This window comes from Pantherophis guttatus, chromosome 1 (genome assembly GCF_059756535.1).
Source record: "Pantherophis guttatus breed Tessera chromosome 1, ASM5975653v1, whole genome shotgun sequence".
In the NCBI taxonomy this organism is placed as follows: domain Eukaryota; kingdom Metazoa; phylum Chordata; class Lepidosauria; order Squamata; family Colubridae; genus Pantherophis; species Pantherophis guttatus.
In genome coordinates, this window is record NC_142063.1 from 279,722,470 (window position 1) to 279,742,024 (window position 19,555).

The 19,555-nt window shown below is 39.9% G+C and overlaps 1 protein-coding gene across 1 annotated transcript; it reads right to left on the reverse strand.

Moving 5' to 3' along the window:
- Positions 1–284: 284 nt before the first annotated feature.
- OPN3 (opsin 3) lies at positions 285–18,729 on the reverse strand. The gene is made up of 4 exons (XM_034428267.2): positions 17,970–18,729; positions 4,062–4,381; positions 2,537–2,788; positions 285–1,247 (listed from the first exon to the last, which is right to left on the reverse strand). Exons 1-4 carry the CDS (start codon positions 18,349–18,351, stop codon positions 984–986), a joined length of 1,218 nt encoding a protein of 405 aa, XP_034284158.2. The 5' UTR covers positions 18,352–18,729; the 3' UTR covers positions 285–983.
- Between the last annotated feature and the right edge of the window lie 826 nt (positions 18,730–19,555).

Below are 19,555 nucleotides of genomic sequence, written 5' to 3' on the forward strand. Positions count from 1 at the left end.
CTAAGCCACCTCTACAGAAAGGGATAAAAACTCATAAAAATAGTTTGCAAAGTTGTACTGGATTGGAGAATTAACTTCCTACAGATTCTCAGAAAAACACATCCCTTTATTACTGTGGTTCTGGATATTCAGAATGATGGTTTCTACCCCCAATGGACACCCTTTCCTTATTCTTCTGATTAGGAACAATAAAGTAAGGGTATTGAGTATCATTTGGCTCTTAACCTCACAAAATTACTGATTTCCTGTATCTACTAGGCCTCCCAAAGTTTAGTTAAAATATGTTTCAATCACAAAATGATTTATTGAATTACATGGCTGCGCAACAACCACAGCAAGAATATCATTTTTCTAATCAGGATTACTGAAAATTATAATCTGACATGTCTGGAAGATACCAAGCTGGAAAAGGTTGATCCATCTACAGCACCATCTATTTTTATAACAAGCGGCTGTGGACATTTAAGAATACAGTGCAAAAACATTCATCATCACCATCAAGTACAATTGTAATTAAGAAAATACTGCTCCTCAAGTGCTTCACAATCTTACCTCATGCTGATGGATGAGTTTTTAACAGTGAAAAAGCATGCGTACCATGAGGCAATTTTCTATGGCAATCGGTTTCCTCTACTTTGTGCATGTTCCTGCATCTACGCGAGTCATAAGCCAGCCTACCAAAGTCACAATGGTGTATTTCTTACAGGGAGGTGAAGGTTAATTGAAATAAAGGCAAAAATAGGTTTAAAAATCCACCTTTCAGGCATATGTCACAATCTCAGGCATTTACAACAGAGCTTTGAGTCACCGATAGAACAATTCATTACAATTATGCATTAAGGTTTGTAGGGCTCCCCTCCTTGGCGAATTATTATAGGAATGCACACAGAAAAAAGTATTTCATATAAGATACTACTGTCTTGCAAATTGTGCCACTCAAAGTTTTGTTAGATGCCAATTTAGAACAATTTCTAGGCAATCTGCTATAAAGGCTTCACTTGGATTTGGTTTGCTTTTGTGCCTGTGTCATTGGAACTGTCATCTATCTCTTGGGTTTCATCATTGGTGATAATGAAAATGACTGAGGAAGAGCTGAATGTCACTTTCTTCTTGGGCCTGTCCCTCGCCTTCTGTGACACAACAATGGGTCTTACTGGCTTTTCATTCCTGATCGCTGGCTTTTCTTTCAAAATCTTCTGAAACCTCAAAAGGTGAACACAGAGAAGCTGCATAAGGCACTGTCGAAACTGCAAGGAAAGAAAACTGCGCTGAAAATCCAATATTCAGATGGCATGAATGTAATATATTTCAGAAACAGGATGACATGAGGATGACATAAAGTCAGCCATGAGTTTTGGTAAATACAAAAACATGCTTGATATATAATCAGATGAACGCTCATCAGCCAGATTTCTATTAGCATTGTTTGACTACTGGCAATTAAAAAAAACCAGACAGGTCTATGTATAACAAACTTTATTTGTCTATATATATAGACCAGCACTGCATTGTTTAAAATAGCCTATGTCGTACTGCTTAAACCACTAACTGGAATGATCCATTGCTTCCATAATCATCCACTTCTGGCTGTTTCCTTCCTGGAATCTATCATGAACTTCTCAGCCAAAATGTATTAGCTAAGATTTTCCCTTTGGAATAACTTGACAGGGAGTTACAAACCTTTGGAAATGAACTACGACAAACACATGTATCTGGCAGCAGAATCCAAAGTAACCTTGATAGCTGTGGAGTTATTCTGAATTCCAGGAATATCTTGACATTTTTTCTCATTTTTAGAGGTCAATGGCCTGGATTGAAGAACAGCAACCTGGAGCTTCCACTAGCCCAGGTTCTACTTAAGATATGATGGACTACAATTTGGATCATCCCAGTGGTGAAATTCAATTTTTTTTACTACCGGTTCTGTGGGCGTGGCTTGGTGGGTATGGTGTGGCTTGGTGGGCGTGGCAGGGGAAGGATACTGCAAAATCCCCATTCCCTCCCCACTCCTGGGGGAAGGATATTGCAAAATCTCCATTCCCACCCCACTCCTGGGGGAAGGATATTGCAAAATCTCCATTCCCACCCCACTCTGGGGCCAGCCAGAGGTGGTATTTGCTGGTTCTCTGAACTACTCAAAATTTCCGCTACCGGTTCTCCATAACCTGTCAGAACCTGCTGGATTTCACCCCTGGGTCATCCCCACAAATATGTCTATTGACTTATGGCTTGGGAGTTGTAGTAGGATAGCAATTTAGGGAGAAGGTTAAGCAAGTAAGAGTCAAACCTACAATACCAGTTTGGGACTGGGGGAAATTGCTTACTAGGAATTTTGCCTTGATCCTTCCTCCTTTCCATAAAGAGTCTGTTGGTTTTGTATCAGAACAAAAATTAATCCTGTTGTTTATGTACTTCAACTACCAGAGCAGAACATGCATTTGTGAAAATGAAGTATTAGTTTCTTCTAACATTTGAGAAGTTGAGAAAAATGAACTGAATGTGATTTACCATTATTAGGTTTCTTTAAGTGACTTACCTTTCTATTCATGAAAATAAAGATAACAGGGTTGTAGGCAGTGTTTGATTTGGCAAAGAAAGATGGGATAATAGCCACTGTTGGAGTTACAAGGTGACTGTAACCATAGGCTATTAAAAGTGAAACCACAGCATATGGCATCCAGCAAATAAGAAACATGGTTATCATTAAAAAACACATTTTAGCCACTTTCTTCTCATATCTTAAGATTTTGATCACATGGACAGTTTGCAAGTCTTCCACACAATGAAACTGGAAATGAAAAGAAACAGATTAAAATGTCTCATTTAGAATTCTAATCATATTTCTCTCTCTTGAAAAAATTGAGCTCTTGTCTTTCTGACACAATGTATAATGTACAATGTATTTCTTGGGACAGGCTACCACAGTGTGATAACCATCACTTAGAATGGTAGAACAGATCTATGTTGTTTTCCAATCAGCCAATTTCTCTCCAGCCAGGAATTTATTTGAAGTAAACATTGGATTGGATGCTGGAATGGAGGAGGACTGGACAAAAATCACTCAAAATTCTTTTTCTTTTAATAAGATAGCACTGGACTTCGGTGACTGGATTTATCAGGCTAAACACAAATAACATTGCACTATTAAATAAGACACCCTTAAACACATTTCATTTGTATCAGGAGGACTGAATTGTTTCTAAATATATTTAGTATTACAGCCATACTGCAAATGGATTTCTACTGAATTATGTGTTTCTTGGGAACGTTATTACTCATTTCCCACTGAACAAAACAGAATTCAGCTTTAGGAAACATGCTGAAATTACTTTTTAGCCAAGCTTTCCCCATCTGGCATCTTCCAAAACCTATACAATAATTTTCCAGGCAACATGGTCTTTGGCCATCTTGCTGGTAATTATAGCAATAGCACTTAAGATTTATATAACGCTTCATAATGCTTTACAATTCAGGATATGGTCCTCAATAATCTGGCCCTCATTTTAGTGACCTCAGAAAGATGGAAAGCTGAGTCACCCTTGAGCGGGTCAGGATTGAACTCCTGGCAGTGGGCAGAGTTAGCCTGCAATACTGCATTCTAACCACTGTACCACCACTGCTCAGCAATATTTTAGGGAAGACCATATTAGGATCACTATTCTAGTCCTTGATTCTCAGAGTGATTGAGAGTCAGAAGCACATAAGATTAATAAAGTATCAGTATTTTCTCAATTATTTGTTCCATTTCTTTTTAAGACAGTTAACTTTTAAGACAGTAACTTTTTAAGACAGTAATAGAACCCCCATGCCACCTCCCCCAAAATATAATAAAATATATACAGATCAAATTCAGCTATCACTTTTAATATCAGGCAAACTATGTGAGGTTGCACACTGTCAGAAAAACTAAGGCAAATTATGAAAATATGTACTGTATGTAAGTAATAACAGGCACATACAATAAAAAGCACTTTTTCATGTTCTAATCACTGTTTAGCCATGAATATTGTATTTGCTTACTGAAAAAGTCTAGGGGCAAGCTATTAGTTTAACCAACTCACCATTCGTACTGCGTGAAGAATATGCCCATAGCAGTAGACTACGATTCCAAGTGGTACCACTAGACAACCAAAAAAGAAAAAGAGGACAAAGGAAGTATCACTGGGTTCTCTTGAACTCCAGTCCACTGAACAACCTAATCCATGAAGTTCTAGGGTGTAGTGGTTCCAGCCAAGAAGAGGTGCTCCTGTCCAGGCTAAGGAATAAAGCCAGATATATGTGATTGCCCTCCAAGACCACGAGAAATCAATCACTCTTGCATGCACTACTCTAATGTACCGCTCATAGGCCAAGACAGTGAGAGTCATAAGCGAAACAATTCCTGCAGGGAGATATAAAACAAAGCAAGCATTATACAATAATTTTTAAATCGTCTGATATAACTGTCCTGCATACAGACATGTGGATTTCTAGTCTTGTTTTATTATTCTATACTTATAGCTCTATATCAGGAGTGTCAAACTCGCAGCCCGCAGGCCAGTTGCATCACGCACTGGCCACGTCCGCCCCCGGTTTAGAGAAGGGGAAAGTCATGATACATCATGTGATGCCAACGTGACACCATGAGTTTGACACTCCAGCTCTATATGCACAATGAAATATAGACAGAAAAAAGAAAATATATGTTTTTCCATCATTGGGAGAGCTGCAAGCCAAGAACATATTTCGCTAATCACCACCACAGTGTTAATTCTTGAAATCAAATATTGAAACATCAGATCACACTTCTTTCATTCGATGCCCTCCCAAAATGTTGGGAATGCAGCTCCCAAGATTCCCTAGTCAGAAGTAATTTCTTACCAACTCAACTAGTCTAGACTACAGCAAAATCATTAAGAACGCAATTAAAATACATATATTTCACAATATATGTCTGTGAAATATTGTTGCTTACCAATACAACTGATACCATTTATAGGAGCCTCAACGGATATATGTGAATGTGAATTTGGGCAAAGTCTGGGAAACAGTGGAGGACACGGGATTTTGGCGTGCTACGGTCCATGGGGTTGTGAAGAGCTGGACACAATTTAGTGACTGAACACCTGATTTACTGGACCACAACTAACCAGTAGCAAGGATCATGAAGAGTAATGTGAATTGTAGTCTAACAGCTAGGAAAGGGTTCCATTTTGCAAATACCAATTAGAATAATTGAGTCTGATTCACTACTTGACATAATGAATGTGGAATTTGGGGTGGTAGGTGGCTGCATGTAACATTTGGGGGCGGGGGAAGAGCAGCATTATATACATGCAGCCTGCCACTTTTTAAAAAAGAAGTATATGCAGAGCTGCCACCCCTGCCACCCCAAAAGACATGCCGAGCACCTCCAAGCCTTGTCACAACTGCCAGCTCCAGCATTTCCACCACTATGCTAACTGAAGAACAATTTTTTGACATTCCATGTATTTCTTTGAGGCTTATGAGGATATTTAATTTATTAACATGGTCCTTTCTCCTCGATGTGCAGGCCAGTTCTATATACAAATTCTAATTGAAAGAATTTCACATTTCAGTAAGTAGGCTTCAGCCAAGGCACAATGAAACAAACTCCATTACATGTTAGAAACTAAGAATCTCTTTTGAGTTTGTCAATATGGGCTGACTTAGACTTGTGAATAAATCAGTACAAAGAACACTTAGAGCGGGCAACTCAGATGACATCTGTTGCATCCACTCAACTATCTGAAATAAACAGAATGAACAGTTCATGGGGCACAAATAAATGCCGATTTTACGTTACTATATGATAGGTATTAATTGGAATAGAGAGAAGTCAGAAAAAAAATAAGTAATCTAACATCCTCTTGCCCGTTGATATTCTATTACCAATACTTTCTCCAATGCCATCTCACAGTGGACATGTTGGGAAGGGAGAAGTTCTATATTAAGATTTGAATGATCGATATAAATATATAAACAAAGAGTCAATGGATGTTTATTTATTTATTAAACACATTTATATGGCTTTCCAACTCACACATAGTCACTTTAGGTAGTTTACACCAGAGTCCCCAACCTTTGCAGCTGGAGAGGGAAAGGGGAAAACTGGACTGTGCGAGTGGCGGGCAATGGATATGTGCATTCAGCTCTTGCACAAGTGGTAGGCTAGCGCGCATGCATGCAGTTTGACTTGCACAAGTGGCGGGCCGGCATGCTATTCCCCACTGGTCTGCCACTCATGCAAGTTGAGCTGTGTGCACGCACATGTGTGCTCGTTCTGGCCAGCCATTCATGCGGCTCAATTATGAAAAAGCAATGGCTCAGTACTGGGCCATGGCCCAGAGATTGCAGACCCCTGACTTGCATTGTTAAAAAAATAACAAAATAAAGACAGTTTATACTTAGCCAGAGAATACGCATTTTGTTAAACAATTCAATTTTCACAAGATTTTCTTTAAATACATACTCTTAATACCCCAAAGCTTTCCAAGATTTAGGAATGCAAGAGATAAAAATAGCCTATTTTTAAGCAAGCACGATGTTCTAAAAGTTTCAGTGCAGGCTATGCCCTATTAACTTTTGTACATCAAAATCAGCAGAGCGTCTGTTTTGGGCTTCTGAACTTGCCCAACCTTTAAAAGATGTCTCCATCAGCAACTTTTAAACTTTGTGTTCTATTATTTTAACTACCTCTCCTGTACACTTTCCTCCTTGATCTAATTAGACTTTGCTTGCAATGGATAAATAGCATGTAGAATCCTATAACTTTCTTCCTGCAAATAAAGAATTTTTACACTGTACTTTTTTTAACTGGAATGAACCTTTGCTTCCAGAGGATTCAGCCTAACTATTCATCCTGCTCAATGCAGTCGTAGTAGAAATCATTTCCAGAGATTAAGTCCCTGAAGTTAGCTCAAATTGTTTAAAAGCTCTTGCTTATCGGATCAGATTATTTTAAGGTAACTAGGTAGTACTGGGTCTATATTATAAACTTAGCCAAAATTCAAACAATGTGATAGCGTAGCATGAATAAGATCCCAGCAGTCATTTATTCAACTAACATGGTTAAGCCAACCACAGTTAAGCAAGAAGTTTGAATCAGTAAGTACTTTGAAGTCCCTGAAGTACCAGTGATTTTCCTAATAAGTTAGGTCTCCTTCTCTTTTATGTGAATTTTCTATTTCTCCAATACCAAACCAACCATTTTCCCCCATTTTGCTTGGAAAAATCAAAGCTTTTCCTTAAGCTGAACCTGTGTCAATACTTACCTTTTCTCCTTGACCTTCATGTATAGCCATTAAACTTTCTTTATGTTGTTTGTAACTCTGTTTGCATGGCATGTAAACACAAAAATATAATCAGACTTGGGACAAAGGAAGTTGGCTTTTTATTTAGAACAGCTCCAGTTGTTTTGGGTTAAAATAATCTTCTCCAGTCAGATACGTTTTTGAATGCAGAAGAGAGTCTCAATAAGGTTACCCTCTTCAACTACAGAACACAAAGAATGCAGAGTGGCTTTGCGACAACAGGGCTACGTGAAAAAACTAACCCTGCTAATTTTTTGTCACGAACGAGCCCTTATGTCCCACTTGTAATTGCAAGGAAGCAGACACAAACACAACCATGGGCACTGGATTCATTTGCATATCCGGTATTCTGGACCAACCAGATAACGTTCCACTAGGACGTTTCAGCTATAGGATTCAACTTGCAAATAAAATACAAAAATTAAGTCCAAAAACAATTTTATACATCAATGATTCCATATAAAGACTGGCTTGTTTTTTACTTCATTTTCATTTTTCATTTCATTTTATTTGATTTATATACCACCCTACTCCCGAAGGACTCAGGGCGGTGAACAGGCACAAGATAAAACACATAGAATACAAAAATTTAAGAGCAGAAGTAAAATAGAATTAATCAATTTAGCCCAAGACAAATTTAAAACCCCAGGTTAAGAACAAATTAAAATTTACATTAAAAAGAGAATGGGAGAGGTTAGGCCAGATCAGCCTGGTGAAATAAAAAGGTCTTGAAAGCGCGGCGGAAGGTGTTTAGATCCGGGATCCTCCGTATCTCCGGGGGGAGCTCGTTCCAGATAGTAGGTGCCCCCACAGAGAAGGCTCTCCCCCTGGGGGCCGCCAGCCGACATTGTTTGGCCGACGGCACCCGGAGAAGTCCCTCTCTGTGAGAGCGTACCGGCTGGTGGGAGGCTGTTTGCGGCAGCAGGCGGTCCCATAAATAACCAGGCCCTAAGCCATGGAGCGCTCTAAAGGTGGTAACCAAATAAAGGTGGTAACCAAATAAAGCTTAAATAAAATGTGTACATTTGGGTTCCTTAGGAATACTTACCTGGATTATTTCCTAATGGGGTCTCTGAACCAGGCTACACATCTGGAATAGGGTAACTGATAATTGCATGTCAGTTTACAGCTGAGGCATTGGCTATGCCTATCTTAGAGAAGTCTCTAGATAGAAATGACAGCAGTTTTCAAGTATATGAAGGGCTATCAGATGGAGGATGGGTATATTTGAATAGAATAGAGCTGGAAGGGACTTTGGAGGTTTTCTATGCAGCCCCCTACTCAAGCAGGAGAACCTGTACTATTTCAGATAAGTGGCTGTCTAGTCTCTTCTTAAAAACCTCCAGTGATGGAGTGCCCACGATTTCTGAAGGCAAGCTATTCCACTGGTTAATTGTCCTCACTGTTAGGAAGTTTTTCCTTAATTCCAGGTTGCTTCTCTCTTTGATTAGTTTTCAACCAGTTTCTTGTCCTGCCCTCTGGTGCTCTATAGAATAATTTGATCCCCTCTTCTTTGTGGCAGCCCCTCAAATACTGGAATATTGCTATCATGTTGCCCCTAATTCTTCTTTTCTTTAGACTAGCCAAGCCCAAATCCTGCAGCCATTCTTTGTATGTTTTAGTCTCTAGGCCTTTCATCATCTTAGTTGTTCTTCTCTGAACTTTTTCCAAGGTCTCAACATCTTTTTTGTAGTATGGTGACCAAAATTGTTTGCAGTATTCCAGGTGTGGTCTTACTAGGGTTTTATAAAGCAGTAGTAATACTTCACGTGATCTTGACTCTATGCCTCTGTTTATACAATTCTGTTTATACATTTGTTTAATGTTGTTTTAGAAAATAGAACAAGAATCAGTGAACATACATTGCAAGGAATGAGATTTGGTTGGACATCACCAAAAAAGTTAAGGGCTGTAAAACATTGCAATAAAAAGATGTGGGACATATTTATACAGAGGCTTGATGGAATCTACAGTTGTAGATTCGTGAAGTGGACAAGAGATGATGATCTTTAAGATGACTCCCAATCCTTGCATTCTACCTTTCCATGATTGTTGCTAGCATTATTATAGATAAATGAAATCAATTTATGCGCACCTAAACAAATAAACAGGAAAATGTCTAGAAAAAATGATCTGGAATGAATAGCAGATATTATTTCAGGGCAAAAGAAGGTAGGAGGTGGTGATCTGTCCAACCTTTTCCTATCAAATGCACTTTTCCATGGCTACATGCGTGCAATATACTAGCTTATGTTTAAAAATTTAGTGGCTCTCAAAAGCCAGCTTAATGCAATATTTAAAAACAAATGTCAACGTTGCAACACTTGTGCCATCCATGCAAGTCTGTTTAAAAGAAAATATTTCATTTCAGTATCATAGTCAAGCTGATTCAAGGATACCTGATGTATCAATCTGATCATATGGCAGCTGATTACATAAAAACAATAAATTGACATCAAGAGCAATTTTATTTAAACTGAAAATCCTTTTCAGGGGCATGCAAACAACAGAAATAAACCTGGATCACGGGGCTTCCTGGACTCCACAGTGGAAAATATTAAATTGAAAATAAATACAGCAATAGAGAGAGATGAAGGAGAAGAGAGTTGGAAGGGAGGAAGAAGGAGAGAGGGGGATGGAAGAGTAGGGAGGAAGGAAGGGAGGGGAAATTAGAGTAGGAGAGAAGGTAAGACAGGGGGGAAGAGAGAAGGAGAAGGGAAGGGGAAGTAGAGAAGAGAAGAAGAGGATGGGGAAAGAAAGTAGGAAGGGATAGGGAAGAGGGAGAGGGTAGGTTTGAGGAGAAAGATTGCTATACAATAAAAAAGATGAAGTGGAAGAAAGGCAACGCCGAACAAACAAATATAAATATATTAAGATAAAGAATGAACTGTTTAAAAATAAAAGAGAATAAATATGCAGTAAAGTTAGAATTTAGGGACAAATGAAGATGGTGTTTGTATGCAAGTATAGAAATATTGAGATATGTTTATAAAAAAAGAAAAGGGGGAAGACGATTTTGGCAAGAATTGTAATTAAATAAAATGTATTTGAATTTGATTAATTGTATAAGATAAGAAACACTCTGTTCAAAAAAAAAAAAGATGTGGGTGAATGTGGGACACCAGGTGTCCCACTCCACAGTGGGAGGAGGAAAAAACCAATAAAACTTGTTTTTTTAAAAAAAGAAATAAACCTGGATCACTACCACAGACTGATTGTATCAATGGGATTTATTATAAAAATATTATTGCTTTGTATCATCATGACTGTCTCTTGGCGCTTTAAGTTATATAATTCTATTACACATTTTTCTTGAAAATAGTTCATATAAATAAATAAATGCATGGACATTTACAAGAAGTCACTCGTGTTCCTCATTAAAGGTTGAGTGCATGCAAAGGATTTCTACAAAGCTGAATTTCACTGGAGAATTCAACTGTGCAAAAATAATTTGTATAAAAGACACCATGGGGAATTCACTATGAACTTTTGCTCAACCTATGTGACTTCCTTATAAGTTTTTGCCAGAGACTTAAAGTACTTCTAATTTAGGTCCTGAGAACATAGAAGAGTGGCAGAAATGTTCCTTCTGGTTCTCTGGAAAGTTTCTTCTACACAGAAACTGTACTATTGGATTTCACTCTTCGATTTTTGTATTGTTTAATTAATTTGCAGTCTTAGAGCAGTTCATGTAACATGTAATTATAGACAATATACCTCTCTAATTATATTGTTTGTTGATTTATCTCTCTAATTATATTGCTTGCATTCATTCCCTTCATATTTTTCTATCTCTGGTAAGAGATACTAAAAATAATCAAATTTTCATCAGCTCTCCTTGATTAATCCTTGATAATCTAACCTATCAAGACAGTTATTGGAAGATCCAACTTGTAAGTTAACTGCTCTATAAATTCAAGCATCCATAGAGAAGTATCAACAATTTTTTAGACAAGATTTATTTATTTACTTACTTACTTACTTACTTACTTACTTACTTACTTACTTACTAGAGTTTCAATGCCACTGTAATCTGGCTCATAAAATCATCACTGATTTTTTTACTGAATCATCACTGATTTTTTTACTGAATTAAAAACAGTACAACAAAATAATAAAGGGTTGACTAAAGCAAAACAAACAACCACAATTATAGTACCGGTAGATCTCGACTTAACCACAATTGAGCCCAAATATTTTGTTTCTAAGCAAGCCAGTTGTTAAATGAATCATGCCCCAATTTATGACTTTATTCACCATGGACATTAAGTGAATCACTTGGTCATTAAATGAATCTGACATCCCCCATTGATTTTTGCTTGTAAGCAGTTCCCTAGGAAGGTTGCAAATGACACTCCCAGGACCCTGGGATGCTGCAACCATTGTAAAGACATGCCAGTTGCCACGCACCCGAAGTTTGATCATGTTACTGTGGGGATGCTTCAATGGTCATAAGTGTGAGAACACATCATAAATCACTGTTTTCAGTACTGTTGTAACTCTGAATGGTCATTAAACAAACGGTTGTTAAGTCAAGGACTATCTGTAAACTTTGTGCCAAAGCAGTAGCTTTGGAATGGTCATATATTAATGGCTTTCTGGAATGTGAATAGGGAGGAAGTTAGTTGACTATGGGTGAGCTATCCTTCCAGATAACACTGTCTTAAGGAAGCATCCTAATGAGAGCCCATTGTTCCAGATTTTACTGAATGGGCAGAAATTGCTAGAACAGCTGGTCCCAAAGATACCCGCATTCCAAGCCACTGTTCTGTTCTAGACTCAGCAAACACACAGTTGCAAATTGCAACTGGTTTATGAATGGGATTGTAATTCAAAGAACTGAGCACTCACACACCAGCTCCAGAAGAAATACAGGGAAAATAAGATCTTGCTCAGTAGTTCAGGTGCAGCACCAATTGTCCAGAGACCCAGAGCCAAGGAGATCAGTCCAAAATCACTGCCATTAAAGAAAAGAGAAGGAATGAAGACAGTGTTTAAGGACTGTGAGGACTATGTCAGTCTAAGATTCGAATACTAGAGGGTTCTAGTTATAAAGCATAGAATCCAAGAGCAGAGCAAAAAATGTAGATCCAATATTGAAAAATTGTTTCCAGTGGACTTTAAAATCCTAAAAATTGATTGATGGCCTGCTGACAACAACTTCTTGGATCAGGCCCTCAGCTGTTGACTTAAATTTGTCAGAGCAGACTATTGCATCTATGCAAGTGAGAAGTAGTACCTTAAATTGCCTCAGGAATATAACTGGTAACCATTGCAGATCCAAAGCAGAGATATTATACCAAAAAATGCTATATTTTGGACGCATTGAAGTCTCTCAGTACAGTAGTCTTCAAGGCAAGATTACCTATAGTACATTGTTATTTTTCATATAGGAACTCATTAAGGAACTCATAGACCAGGAGACTATGGACATGGTCTCTTGATCTAGAGAAGGTAGTAACTGGCATATAAAATGTAACTGTATGAAGTTACATCCTTTCCAGCCACATCTGCCACCTGCTCTTTGACCAACAACTGAGGATCCAGAAGGACCTCAGATGATGAATTACTTCTACCCAGGATATTGCAAGCTCATCCGGAGCCAAAAATAGAATAATTCTGGTATCAGAAGGTTTCTATAGTCACAGCCACTCTGTCTTGCTGAGTTTAGTCCAAGGCTGCTGTTCTCCATCCAGATACTAACAACCTTCAAGCACTGAGACAAAACTTCAGTGTTTTGATCAGAAATCAAGATGTACAAGTATCATCACAGCATATTGATATCTGGCCCTTTGCAGAACAGATAATCTCCATCAATGGCTTCATTTGGTTGTTTAAAAAGAAGGGGCAGAAATGTTGACCTGCAGGACCCACAACCCACTACTCCCCTAAGCTCTCCCCTACCACTACCACTGGATCAAGCTTCTCCCTTGGGAAAGAGAGACACTGCAAATCAAACTTGGGCTCAGAAGAGATTCAGAAGGATATCATAATCAATAGTATCAAAAGTGGATAAGACGCCTAGCAAGACAAGTTATGCTAGTAGTGTTCTGGTCTTAGTACAGGTCATCCACAAGAGCAATCAATGTAGTTGCAGTACCATTCATAATTCATTTCCTAAAGTGCTCCTGTAACTGGAAATCCATCAACTTTTCAGCAGCCTTACATAAAAAGGGAAGTTTGGAGATCAAATTATAATTAAGTAACATTGCTGGATTAAGAAACATTTTGGAATAGAGGGCACTTCCTTCAGCGCTGCTGGCAACCTACTTTCTTTCAAGGAAGTATTAACCAATCCCCATTCCCAGCCTCTTTTCATCTGGCTTTTCATAAGGTCCTAAAAACTTGGTTTTAATAATGCCAGGACCTGGTGCCATGGGTGTGTGATAAAGCCTATGGCTTTGTTGATATCCATTTTGAGATGTTTTCTGCTATATGTTTTTACGTTCAGGACATTATTTGCTTTATTGTAAGCCACCTAGCATCAGAAAGATGAGATGAGCAGCTACATAAATCAAATAAATAAATCAGAAAGAACCTTGTATGCTTTTTCAGGACCAACAGTCTCAAACTTTCTGAGATAACAATGCAAAATGTAGCATCAGGCCCCTTAACAGCACTTACCAGTAGTGGGTTGCCCCCGGTTCGCACCGGTTCTATAGAACTGGTAGTAAAACCAGCAGGAGGCTCCGCCCACCGACCCCACATCATCAAAACGCTTTTGTGCATGCGCAGAAGAGCCCATGTGCGTGCTTACTTCGCTCGCTCACGCGGCCCCACTGCAAACCGGTAGTAAACGTAAGTAGAACCCACCCGTGGCACTAACCTATTATCAATAGAACTAGACCTAGTGCCCAATGCCAAGCAGATCTGAGGAATTTTTATTGATTTGCTTGGTGAAGCCCCATAAGATCTCTTTAATTCCCTAATAGGATCCATGAATGTTTATAATGTTGCTGGATGACAATTTGAAGATGTAATAGCAGTGGGAATATATTGCCTTTTTGCTGCTCTGATTGTGAAGCTGTAAGCTAAAACATCTGATACATCTGTCTTTGCTTTACCCTAGCAACATTTTAGGCATTTCATTTGTTGTTATAGTTGCAAAGTCATATCTGACCCATCGCGACCCCATGGACAACTTTCCTCCAGGCCTTCCTATCCTCTATCATCCCTGGGAGTCCAATTAAGCTCACACCTACTGCTTCAGTGACTCCATCCAGCCACCTCATTCTCTGCCGTCCCTTCTTCTTTTGACCTCAATTGTTCCCAGCATTAGGCTCTTATCCAGTGAGTCCTAAATTAACTTCTTTAAAACTGGTCTAAGACAGGTAGCTCAGTTGCATTCCTGGCTAAGGCCATCATCACTCTTATATTCCAGCTGGCAAGTCAGAAGTGTAACCTACCCCACGTCTCCCATCATATTTCTCTCTGCCCATTACAATCTGAAATCCCTTCCTTAATTCTATCACCACTACCACTGTTAGTCTCTCTACCCCAACAACTGGCCTTGGGAGATTTCTTTCCAACTATCCACTCTATATCAAATCCAGATCTCAGTAACCGCAATATATAATTTATTTATGGAATCTGGGATAAGGATTTCTCATTTTAGTGACTTGTATTAAACCTGAGAATTGATACCTTGTAATATCAAAATATAAATGCATGAGTGTTAAACAAGGCAATTCAATTCCCATTAGTCCCAGCTAGCATTGTTGATAATACGTGATGCTAGAATTTGCATTTTAATAACTGGAAGGCCACATGTTGCTTACTCTACAACTTGCAAACAAAAGAAGATTTACCTAGGAGATACAAACTTTTTCCAACAGATTTGAAAAAAATGTAGAAAACTTGGGAAGTTTTATTAAAAAGCTGTAAATGCCACAGATTCTAGCTACCATAAAAGAAAATAAGATTGGAAGTTTTTCCCAGTTCAATATTTAAAATTGGATAGAAGTCTTAGATTATAATCTTTATTATAATCTTCTCTTTTGGCAACATGGCTGTACTTTGTTTCTTATTTTAAGGAGCCTTGGTGGTGCAGCGGACTAAAGTGCTGTTAAAGTAGCACTTAGCTGCCAGCTGCCTGCAATTACTTCGAGTTCAAATCTCACCAGGCTCAAGGTTGACTCAGCCTTCCATCCTTCCGAGGTAGGTAAAATGAGGACCCAGATTGTGGGGGCAATAAACTGACTTTGTATAAAAAAGAACACCACTTATGGGGAGCCAAAAGCCCTACTAAGCAGGTATATACAAAAGTATGAAGGCTATTGCTTAACGCATTGTAAGCAGCCCTGAGTCTCCAGAGAAGGGCGGCATATAAATCGAACCAATAAATTTTAGAGATATCTTTTTTTCAGATATAAATATCACATATTACAAAAGAGATGCAACAAGGAAATAATGAGGATGGAATATGCCTGTTCAGTATTTCAATTTAGCATTCATCCAAAACTCCATTTGATTTTCTGAACTGTTTTCCACAGCCCTGGGTTTCTTTCACCCACATTGAAGATTTATTTGGATCAAGCAATTCCAGTAGTTGAATGTAGCTGATAAGATTTGGTGATGGCAGTCTAAATGTTTGAAACAGGAGGAAATGATGACTCAAGACATCCACAATAATTTCATGATTAATGGCTATCTCTACTCCAAAAAGCTTTCAATCTAAAATACAATGATGCCTAAGAATTAATTACAGCTGGGAAGAACAATTCAGAAGTTAACACAAAAGCCCCGCGAAAAAGATTTTAGAAGGGCTTGGTGGTGAACTTAGAAGCAGCAGCTAGTGCATATGGTGTTAGGCAACTTTCCAAGTCTAGAATGCTCCAGACAGATTGGAGTATAACCTCTATCATACACAATTACCCAAGTTAATGAAGACTAACACAACAGGAGGTTGAAAAAAATGATATACAGTATATATGAAATTAGAACCTGGCAAAATGACTACAAACTCTGACCATTACAGGAAAAAACCATAGAAAAGAGGGTACTAATAGGATCTCAGAGCAGACAACATTATAAGCATCATATGATTTATTCTCTGTCCATTGGTGAGAATTATAAGAAATGTTTGGAAAATGGTCAGTTGGTGAGAGATCTATGGAGGTGGTCTGAAACAGCAACTGAGTTTGTGTAGAATGCAAAGATATTCGCAGAGATGCACAATTCCAAAGGTTTGTTCCGCAGACTGATATGACCTGCATAGCACTGTTGAGGACCACAGTACAACTTCCATTGGATCCCCAAATGAAGAGCAGGTGCGTCTGATACATAGATGCTGCTGCCCTGATTGCTTTATGCCTGAGGCCATACAGTGCTTGCTTGATGGAACATTAGCAGTCTTTCTTTCACTAACTGCCGCTCAGTAATAGGAATGAGAGACTTCCATTATTAGAAAATGAGATGTGAAATGAAACTATGATTGAGCTGAATAGGGGTTAAGTATAAAAGGGGGATACTATGGAGCAAAGATATAAAACAGAGAACAGTTATGAAAGTCAGCAGAGTCAGAACTGGAACTCCTAGCTTAACCAATAGGTTCCCTTAGAATAGAATGAGGTGGAAGGGACCTTGGAGGTCTTCTAGTCCAGCTGTTTTCCAAAAATTCACACCTGCTATTTACAGTGGCGGATTACCCTAACACTTGCTTCTATACATTGTGGAATGTCAGAAAAATGGAAAATGGGAAGAAAAATGAACTTTTCCCACGTTCAGCCTATACAACTGGTAATCTCAGGAACAGAAAGGTACTCCGAAGCCCATTCAAATCAAGCTGTGATAAGCTATCTGATTGATTGATTGTGTGCCACTCAGTCATTTTTGACTCCTGGTGACCCCCTAGGTTTTCTCCAGGAGGACCTATACCCCTAATGAACTCAGTGATTAAGTAGAAGAGATCAATCAACTAAAGCAGGCAGGCCAGTTATCTTATGAGGGGCAAGTAAGAGCATAGAATAGAACGATCTGGATGGGACCTTGGAGATCTTCTAGTCCAGCTCCCTGTTCAAGCAGGAGAACCATTTCAGGTAAGTGACTGTCTAGACTCTTCTTAAAAACTTCGGGTGATGGAGCACCCACGATTTCTGAAGGCAAGCTGTTCCACTGGTTAATTGTCCTTGCTGTTATGAAGTTTCTCCTTAATTTCAGGTTGCTTCTCTCTTTGATTAGTTTCTAACCATTGTTTCTTGTCCTGCCCTCCGGTGCTTTGGAGAATAATAACCTCTGTGTTAGCTACCTTGACATTAAGGAGAGGCTCGATCTGAACCCTTAAAATCCTGAATTGGGGGTTCGATTGGAAACATCAACATTAGCACCAACGCGCATCAGAACCTATTTCAGTGCTCAAATAAGAGAACTCTGCTCCGGCGCAGAGGTTCACTACTATTACTATTACTATTACTATTATTATTATTAGCGTCCTCCCAAATCTTGGCCAGGTCCCTCTGCACGACTTCAGAGGGACGTGCGACGACCCCCATACCAGGCTGGATTTCAGGGCTCCTGAATCAGTTCCTCTTGTCGAACAGAAAAGTCGGCAGTTCGGCGGTTCGAATCCCTAGTATAGGTCTTCTGCGTGAGCAGGAGGTTGGACTGGATGACCTCCAAGGTCCCTTCCAACTCTGTTACCGTTACCTGTTACCTTACCGAAGAGGCTGTTGCTGAAGCCGTCCCACATGCAGCCCGCCTCGTCCCAGGCCCAACGATTCCTGAGGCAGGAGAGGAAAGTGAAGCTGACGCCGAAAAACGACACCAGCAGGTCGCTGAGGCTGATGTTCACCAGGAAGAGGTTGGTGGGCGTGCGGAGCCGCTTGAACTTGGTGTAAAGCACCAGGACCAGCAAGTTGTTGCACAAGCCCACGAAGCCGATAGCGGCGATAAGCAGGGCTAGCAGGTGGTAGGTGCTGGCGGTGAACGGCGTCCCCGAGTCCCCCGCCGCCTGCTGCTGCTGCTGCCGCCGCCGCTCCAAGTCCTGTTCCCCCGGCGTGGGCTCCAGGCTGCTGCCGCGGCTGCTGTTCCCGGAGTACATAGCTCGAGGTGGATGGTCGGGAAACTCCGTTCACATGCTGCAGGCTGCAGAGAATCGCGCGCAAGATTTGCAACCCGCCTGAATCTGCTCGTACTGCCGCTGTCCGCTTTCCGGAGCACTCTTGGCGCCAAAGGCTGCGCGAAGGAGGAGCGAACTCTTGGAGGGAGCGTGGAAATCCGGACGCGGTTTTTTTTTCCCCCCTTGGCGCGGTCCGCCTCGTTAATGGCACCTGAGCGATCGAGTTGTTGTACCAAGAGGGTGACAACAACTCGAGAATGGAAATGGGGAGGGGGAATCTTCGAATAAGGCTGCAAGGAAGGCGCCGTAGTAACGCAACTCCTTTCTGAGGGCCGGCGCGATAGCCGAAACGAGAGGAAGGGGGAAATGCCGGCGCTTGCGCCAACAGCCCGAAACGTGTGACTTGGTGTTGACGGTTGCACATCCCCAGGGCCGGGCCGTGAGGTTTTTGAATTGCTAATATTTCGGGCGTCTGGGTTCGTGCGTAGTGATGTTTGGAGCTTCCCAATCGACAATAGTAGTTTTGCAACTTTAGGGATGACGGCTTCCCTGATTGTCAGCAGTGAGGCAAATGGAATTGTAGCACCTCTCTGTCACTCTATACACAGACAACAAAGGGGGAAAAGGTCCCTTAGAACGATATGATCCCCCTTGAATGGAAAAAAAAACCTTGACGATTTTATGGTGTAATTTTGGCAACAGTGTGAAAGTGGTTTGGTATTGCCTTCCTTTAATGTTTTTGATTTCTCAGGGGAGTCCAAAATTTTGGTACCTTTGATGCTCTCTCGTCTAAGTAATCATCAAATTGGCTTACCTGATCCAGGTTAGGTCTGATTCCAGACAAGGTCAACAAGGAGCGGCCAGCTATTAAAATAACTCCCCTGTAAAGCCACTCAGTACTACGGTTTGTAGTAATAACATCCATAGTTTATGAATTGCTACATTTTTCCTATCAATTTTTCAATTTTATTGGCTAACTCCTAGATTCTACCATTGAGATAGGAAAAAAGGAAAACTTACTATATAAGTATTTAGAACACACACATATATAAAAAGTAGTAGGGATGCAGTGGCTCAGTGGCTAAGACGCTGAGCTTGTCGATCGAAAGGTTGGCAGTTCAGCAGTTCAAATCCCTAGTGCTGTGTAACGGAGTGAGCTCCCGTTATTTGTCCCAGCTTCTGCCAA